Source organism: Epinephelus lanceolatus, chromosome 7 (assembly GCF_041903045.1).
Source record: "Epinephelus lanceolatus isolate andai-2023 chromosome 7, ASM4190304v1, whole genome shotgun sequence".
Taxonomy (NCBI): domain Eukaryota; kingdom Metazoa; phylum Chordata; class Actinopteri; order Perciformes; family Serranidae; genus Epinephelus; species Epinephelus lanceolatus.
In genome coordinates, this window is record NC_135740.1 from 20,295,950 (window position 1) to 20,304,612 (window position 8,663).

The 8,663-nt window shown below is 41.8% G+C and overlaps 1 protein-coding gene across 3 annotated transcripts in view; it reads right to left on the reverse strand.

Annotated features, from left to right (window-relative positions):
- LOC117260820 (uncharacterized) overlaps positions 1-7,538 on the reverse strand; it is a 15,827-nt gene extending 8,289 nt beyond the window's left edge. Inside the window, exons 1-8 of one of the 3 annotated variants that reach the window (XM_078169278.1) lie at positions 7,370-7,538; positions 4,553-4,614; positions 4,361-4,401; positions 4,124-4,245; positions 2,560-2,669; positions 2,375-2,442; positions 216-1,932; positions 1-179 (exon numbers count right to left, since the gene is read on the reverse strand). The exon at positions 1-179 is cut by the window's left edge and continues 938 nt beyond it. In XM_078169278.1, coding sequence (XP_078025404.1) covers positions 1-179; positions 216-1,932; positions 2,375-2,442; positions 2,560-2,669; positions 4,124-4,245; positions 4,361-4,401; positions 4,553-4,609 — 2,294 coding nt within the window. In that variant the 5' untranslated portion in view covers positions 4,610-4,614; positions 7,370-7,538. Of the gene's footprint in view, positions 1,933-2,374; positions 2,443-2,559; positions 2,670-4,123; positions 4,246-4,360; positions 4,402-4,552; positions 4,615-6,897; positions 7,002-7,369 lie in introns of those variants that run through there. The other 2 variants (XM_078169276.1, XM_078169277.1) reach the window with 2 other exon arrangements.
- Positions 7,539-8,663: the final 1,125 nt, after the last annotated feature.

Here is an 8,663-nt window from a genome sequence, read left to right on the forward strand (position 1 = left end):
GCATCAGTTTCTATTTGGTTGTCTTTCTTTTCAGTCTCATCTGTCACTTGACTGTTGTCCACTTCCTGCTTATTATGCTGCTCCTTGTCAGACTCCTCCACTATGTCTGCATCCCCTGCTACAGCCTCCCTAACTGCGTCAGCCTCCTCTGTAACGTCAGCCTCCTCTGTAACGTCAGCCTCCTCTGTAACGTCAGCCTCCTCTACAGCGGCGGCCTCCTCTACAGCGGCGGCCTCCTCTACAGCGCCAGCATCCTCTGCTACGTCAGCATGCACTGCTACGTCAGCCTCCTCTGCGTCCACTGCATTATCCATGTGGTCATTTTCTACATTAGTGCCCTTTCTCACTATGTGTTGCGCGTCTGCTAACTTTGACTCGGGGGACTCTTCCTTGTCCAGATTGTCAGCCTGCTTCTTCAAGGGAGTGGTCTTCAGTCTACTAGAGCAGTGGCTGGGTGGTGGGCTGTCTGCAGCATCAACGTTTACCTTCTCGCATTTATCTTCACACTGTTTTTTTATCTCTTCAGCTTTTTCTTTGTTTTCTGACATGGAGGACCCTAACCCATGCATGGTCACAACTGGCACAGGAGTCAGTTTGACTATGAGGTTCTTCATTTTGGGCTGGGTGGGTTGAGAGTTTAAGTTTTCATTTGACTTTATTTCAGCATCTTTGACTGAAATGGTATCTTCCTGTATGGGGGTGAAATCCTCAAGACCCTCCACCATCTGAAAAAGCTCATCAGGGACCGAAGGAGGTACAGACATAATGTCTTCATCAAGAAATGTTTCACCAGCTGACAGTAGGCCACCATCATATACTTCCATTTTCATTGTATTTTCGATTGCATCAGTTTCTGTTTGGATGACATTCATTTCAGCCTCATTATGCCCCTCCTTGACTGGTTCCTTTACTATGTCAGCCTCTCTTGCTGCATCAGCCTCACCTCCACATCCTGCCTCCTCTGCAACATCAGCCTCCTTTGCTGCATCAATCTCCTCTGCCACAGCAGGCTCTTCTGCTACACCAGCATCCTCTACTGTGGTAGCCTCCTCTGCTGCATCAGCCTCTTCTGCCACAGCAGCCTCCTCGGCTACATCAGCATCCTCTTCTGTGTTTGCCTCATTTGCTTCATCAGCCTCTTCTGCCACAGCAGCCTCCTCGGCTACATCAGCATCCTCTTCTGTGTTTGCCTCATTTGCTGCATCAGCCTCTTCTGGCACAGCAGCCTCCTCTGCTACACAGGCATCCTCTATTGCATTCCCCTCCTTTGCTGCATCACCCTCTTCCACAACCACCACATTTTTCACAACATTAGTGTTCTCTCTTACAATATGTTGCACTTCGTCACCATTCTGCAACTCCATGTTTCTGAATTCAGCCCCCAAAGCCTCTTCCAATGCACTGTGGGCTTTTTTCAAGTCAGCAAGCACGGTCTTGAAGGCTTTCAAATGCCGATACCTGACAGCCTCATCTCCCTGCTCCTCAGCTGTCTGCTGTATGAACTGAATGAATGTATTGTTGAGACCAGTAGTTGTTTCAACAAGCTTTTTTGTTTTCTTTATAAGTTCTTTGGGTACTTGCACTTTTCTGTAGGAGAATGTCATGGTCCCTGAGCCTTCAGTATGTTCTTTCCCATTCACAACTACTTTGTGCTCTTTGACGGCTTTGCTCTTGTGTCTCTTGCTCTCACGTTCTTTGCCTCTGTCCAATTTTCGTTGCTTGAATTGCAGTTCTTGTTTTTCCATGATGTGGTGGTATTTAGAGACCAGATCCTGGAGAGGCTCTGATCTGCAGACATAGCAGTGCCACTTTGAGTTCTCATCAGTAATGACTGAAAGCTCCTTCCTGCCCAGGTTGCGCAGAATGCACTTTTTGCAGAAGGCATTGTTGCAGTAGTCACAGCAGATGAGATTGCCACCTTCAGCACACCATCTGGGAAAGAAAGCGTGACTAAGTTTTAGGGTATAAAGCAAGTGAGGTCTTCACTTACATATTTATCCAAAATGAACGTTACTTAGTTAAGGACTGAGACCAAAACAAATCTACAAAAGACTGGTCATAAATAAATAAATACACAAAATAATGAAAAAGTGTAAGAAATAAGTTTTCAATATCTCAGTAGATGTTGCTTCCAACAGGGTGTTCGAATCATAGGCCACCCGTGTCATACACACACTTACAACAAAAAACAACCTTTCATGTGAATGTCATGTCATCATGGTTGAATAAATGCAACATTATGTTCATTTGAGATCCACAGCCAAGCCTTCAATGTTAGACTTAATATCTTATTACTGATATTGTGCATCCTCTGGTCATTTTATTTCAACAAACAAATCATAATATTTTGTGGTTCTTTTATAATATCCTTTACCTGCACTGCTCATCCATCCCATCAGAGTCTCTGGTGAAGTCATCACTTGTGTAATACTTGTAGCATGACTTGAGAAAGAGAAGATCGTGTGATCATACATCAAGAATCGAAAGACTGAAAATTGTCAGCATGAACTTCCTATAATGGCTATGAAAATATGTGAAATGTATTTTGAACCTCCCTACCTTGCAAATAAGTACTTTGAGGACAGGATGCTCGTACACAGAGTTGCGTTGAAACTGATTTACTTTTTTTCCACAGGCAGTGCAGTTCACTTTCTTCTGTAGGGTGTCATCTGTGATACAGAGAAAAGACATCAATAATTAATACTTTGTTCATTTAACTTTTTTCCAATCACTAAATTCTTTATTTTCATTCCCAGATGGTGTCAGCACATGCCTAATCACAGACAAAATAGCTCTGCGTCTTTCTGGAAGATTACTGACTGAACACCCCCCCTTAACTCCACTAACAGCCAGGCAAACAAACTGAATGAGTTCTGCTGTCAAGTTGATAGACAACGGGACCATTCTGACCCCATACCCCCTGACTCCATCTGTCAGCTCAAGCCCTTAAACTCCACCTCTGCCACTTCAGCAGGGGCCTGGTTCTTCAAAAGCAGAACCCCCCACAGCTGTAACAGATGCCATCTCTCCACTTATCCTGAAGTTCTGTGTTGAACAGCTGTCTCTAGTGTTTACAGATATTATTAATGCCTTAATTGGAGAAATACCACATACCAGCCTACATCAGGAACTCTACCATCATCTTTGTACTCAAAAAAAAAAACAAGGACCACAGGACTTAACAACTACAGGCCCATCAACCTGACCACTGTGATTACTGGGTCTTTGGAGCACCTTGTCCTACATCCCCTGCAGTTCAGCTACAGAGGCAACAGGTCTTGAGACAATACAGCCAACATGGCACTACATTTCATGCTCTAGCACCTGGACTACTTATGAACCCATGTCAGGATCTTGTTTGTGGACTTCAGCGCAAAACAATAAACAATAAAACCCCTCTCTGCTGCAGGACAAGCCCTTCCAGCTGTACGTGCCTGACTGCTTCAACACTTCCAACATCATGCTTGTCCTCAAAAAAATAAAAAGCTTTTTAAATCAGACCCGGGCCCAAAACTGCTGCCAGAGATGAGGCTCAGGTTGGGCTTGGACAGAAATTGTGTGGGTTCATATAGGGTCGGGCCTGTTTTTTCTAGAGCCTGATCAGAGCTCTAATCCTCACCTCCTGATTTGCTGATGCCACCACGTAGGACAAGGCCAAACTACAGTATTTCATTCACTCTGTGGAGAGGGTGATTGGCTGCAATCTGCCATCCCTCCAGGACTTGTACGCCTCCTGAACCCACCAAGCTCAAAATCTCTTGAAAGACACTCCACTCTGGCAGGAGGCTGCAGTCCATCAGGAAAACCACACACACACAACAAAAACAGTGTCTTCCCATCTGCAGCTTGTCTCATCAACAAGGGCCAGGTCCCCCACTGACACCAACACGTTAATCTTATCATCTACCCATGTGTTAGACTAATGCAAATCTTTTTGAACAACCATAGCAGTACACTGCATATTCTTTACTTTAAACCACTGAAGATTCTCTATAGAATGTATTTTTATACATTCCTGCCCAGCTCGCCAATTTTAAACAGTTACACTTTACACCAAAGCAGATTCCTTATGCAAACCAATTTGGCAATAAACCTGACCGACAAGTACTTTCATAGTTCATACCTTTAGAGCCGCTGCTTGTGTTGTTGTCTGCAGGGTTGTCAGAGGTGGCACCTTCATTTTCACTCTCGCCTGAAGTGACAGATTGATTCAGTCCAGTGATCTTAGCTAGAATGGTGGACTCCCTAAAATGAATTGGCACATAGGTTAAATATTTCAAGCTCTGTCTGTGAGAACTCTTGAGAATGTACATCTGCAAATAAAACAATAGCATTCACATTTAAGAAAGCTGCTTCTCACCTGTTGCAAGAGGGCTTCATAGTTTCTGCTGAGCTATCAGGCTGACAAGGATAAAAGATTTATTTTAATATGTTGACAATTAAAACCAAAGTAGTGAATTTATCCCTGAAATCATTAGGGTTTTTTTTTCCAGTATCATAAACATAGAGGTCCAAACACATTATTTGACGGCTCCAGAGGCTGCATACTTACCTCCACTGCTTTTTCTGACATCGGGTCAAGGTGCGATTCAGGAGAAGCCAGACTCATTTTACCTGGAGAGATTTTTGTTTTCCAGTGAACACAAAAGTAAATTAAGATACTGTGCAATGTTGTATCTGAATCACAGAGATCTGAGTTAGTAAATATGTGTAGATATGCTTTTCCAGCGATATAAGCCCAAAAACAAGCATGCATGTGTTTTCAACTCCAGATACGGGTACTTGATATCACAACTCCACCTCTAGCCTGGTTCCAGACCATAGACCCCGCCCACTCAACTGAGTAGGCTTGCATTACTGGTCTGGCATACTTCAATGAATTTGCGATTTATCTCGTCCAAACGATGGACGGACCAATGAACGCTGGGGGTCTAGCGATTAGCCAATCAGCGCCACGCTGATGTCAAGCTGTATGCCGGTGGGTAACTGGTGAGAATAGCAACAATGGCGACCGCTACAGATCCTACAGACCACATTAACGATGCTATCGAGGTATTTCGCCACTACTCACATTAATGGAGGGCCAAATTAAGGAAGCTGCTAAACTGGATTTAACGGCGATGCAGCTGAGCGTGCACTACGACGGAGACATTTTAAACGGGCAATGCTCGCTTGTTTTCGGCACACCCGAGGCATGGATACTAATGACGTCAGATTCTGGGTGAGCCGTTGATCTCTACTGATTGGTTAGGGAAAAAAAAATCAAATTCCCTCCCCCTTGTAAATCGCCTTCAATGGAGGCCATGTCAGACTGAAGGTTCTGGGAGCTTCAGTCTGACACTCAGGCTACTCCACCTCAACTTTCTGTCATTGTTTCAGTTTATGTTTTCACCAAGGTCCAAAATTAACTCTGGTCTATCTGCCAGTGGCTGCTAAACTGATAAAAATACAAGCCAAAATACTTATCAACCAACCAAAAACCTGCATAATATGAAAAAACAAACAAACAATTGAGCAGGTTTTGTTTGCAGTGGTGGAAAGTAACAGTATATTTGCTCAAGTACTGAAGTACATTGGTACAAAGTTGAGGTACTCTGAAATCCTATGCTACTTTATACATCCACTCCACTACATCACGAATGTATATTTTAATGTCAGTACGTTTAACTGACAGCTTCAATTACTTCTAAGATTACGGTTTTTCAGCCCCTTCCTGTACAGTGAAAACCACAAATCTTCAGATGTGATGTTGATTTTGAATGTTTGCGATTAACTGAAGGATGAAGTCTATTCCGTATGAGTGGAGAAAATTCTCCTACCCTCCTAAGCTAAATAAACTCTTAAAAACCTTCTTGGATCGGCTGGAAAACGCATCATCACGAAGCTGAAAAAGGCTGTTTTTCTGAGCTCATTAAACTTGACTTTAGAGTGTAATGGAAAACTACTGTATACCAGCAACCTATAACTTCATGTAACCTCTGCTCTGTTTCTTTACTAAGTTGTTTACTAGTGGAATACTCCAGTAACTGCCTCCATGACTGTTCTCATGTAATCCAAAATCATGTAGGGCTTGTTATGTTCTTTCTGTGTCTAGGTTATGTTGACCTGCTAACTACAGAGCTGGTCAATCTAAGGAATTCTCTGCAGAAGTATTTAAAAGGGTTGTATAAAATAAATTCAGTTATGGAAAACGTATAAAGAAAGAATAGACTATATGAAGTTGTTGGGACGGATTTTATTGTGTGTGGCTATTGATTCTTCTGTATGAACTTTTTTTTCTGAAGTAGTGATGCATGATAACATCGGTACGTCATCTGTATTGGCCAATATTGGTTTTAAAATCAAATATCAGAATTGGCCCACGTGCTTTTTCTTGTTTTGCATACTGAATAAACATCACATACACTCAAAAGTACTGTATTTCATGTCTCCATCTGCTGGTGGGTCTTCATGATTAGAGCATGCATGCATAATATGTTGTTAATTCCACCACAGAAGAGGCTTTTGACATATCAATGTCGATTATCAGTCAAATTAGTTGTCACACATCAGCATATTAGATATCGGCAAAAGATCCAATATCATGCATCTCTATTCTGAACTAGCATTGGTTGTTTGGTAACTGTAACTGTCAGACCATCTTTATTTTTGTATATCTGTGTTTTGAGAAAAGGGGCAGGTAAAATAAGATTCACATAAAAAATTAAGTTAATGAATTATAATGCATTGCTGTAGATTAATGTTATATTACGTGACAATTCATCTCAGGCGATGTTGCAGAGTAGCGCAGGAGTTATATAACGAGTGATGTAACTAATTACTTTTAACATAGAGCGAATGAATACAGTACTGCATTATATTCCAACTAATGAGTAATGTGTACTACAGTACTTTTACCTCAACACTAACAACACAGATCTCCTGACAATGAAGGTTTTAGACGATCGAGATGAGCCTCGGTAACAGTTGCAGGTTTGGTGGACGCCATTGACGCAGAGCTAACGTTACTACTCCACGAGGTCCAGTGCACGCGCAAGCCCTCCCTCCCTATGACGATAACGTTACCATGGTGCTCACAAGTAGTATCCAAACCATCAATGTAACGTTAACCTTTAGCTAGCTAGATACAAGGCACGTATTTACACCTTTACAAACAAGCGCATTTTTATATTTTAATTTCTTTGACGTGGATTACATAATGCGCACGTGCACACCTGAATCTGCGTGTGTACGAATTTAAACACTGTGCAGCTAAAAGCTAAAACCTAGCTAGCATAACTTGCTAGCGCGACTCGTCGTTGGTGAAGGCGGCACAGTATTTGTTGCACAACAAACATGTCTATACAAACAAGCTAAACAGTTTTCCTACCTGCTTGGCTGGTAGACACACGTTTAGGTTTTGGTACAGGTGACCCAGTTTAGTCCAATTTGCAGAGTTTCGATGGAGCAGAAATAGGTATAACAGCAGAATTTAGAAACTAACTCGCTCAATGGAAACAAAGGTACGCAGCTTCCCGGTGGAGGGTTCTCTGACCCGCCTTACTCGCCACCTGATTGGCTATTATATGTTGTCTTCGTTGGTTGATTGGTTAGTTTAAGCCAATCAACGGCCGAGTAGGGCAGAAGATGGCGGATTATCTCTTTGCCTTTACTTTCGCTGCATTCTGTACTTTGTGTACCCTTTCCTCAGAGGGTGAAGCATTCACCATTTGTTTATTTAAATGGCCACTTGTGAATTAGTTTTGGTCTGATATTTAGTCATGGTTACAGTCATATAGTTTATTTTGTGGACAACCTTGTGTTAATTGCCTTTATTTAACCAGGTTTGTCCCATTGAGATCAACACAATTTCAACAACAAATAAAATTCACATAAAAGCATACATTTGAATAACATATAATGATTAGATAAAACAATTACACACAGACAGCCTGGACTCATTGGGTTTCACTATGGGTTTAAACTCATTCAGGGTCATCATGTGTTGAAGCTTTATATCATTTTACAGTTGTTCCATACTGTGGGTGCAGAGAACCTCAAGTTTTTCCCCCAATTCAGTTCTGACTTTGGGCACAATAAGACTATATAACTTCCATATTTCATATTCAAGAGAGAAGATAAGTAGGAAGGAATTTTACCAAAAACAGCTTTGTAAATAAAAGCACACCAGTGACTGAGGCAGCGTGTACATAAAGCAGGCTGATCCACTTTTGAGTATAAAACACAATGGTGAGTAAGAGATCCACAGTTTGTAATTAATCTCAGAGCCCCAAGATACACCAGCATTCAGAGAAAATAATGGATGCAGACATTTCAGATAATGTTGATCTTGTGATTATTTTGGGCAAATATCACATTCATACTTGCAAGTGGAAATGTGTGCTCCCTCTTTCACTGTCTTCATAAATAACTCTGCCAACTAGGCTACTCCTAAAATACATGGAAAAAATGAATAGTAAAGCTAAAAAACATAATAGCCTGTAGGTCCTTGCCCTTTGAATGTCTCTTGATTTGCTCTTTTGTGTTCCTTATTCATTTACCTGATTGTTTTTCCTTTTTTTTTGTTTAAAATATAAATGTTCTTGGAGCCAAAACGCATGCTAAAGTGCCCTCTTGGGAGCCAAAACACACGCTAAAGTGCCCTTCTGGTTGGCAAAACACAC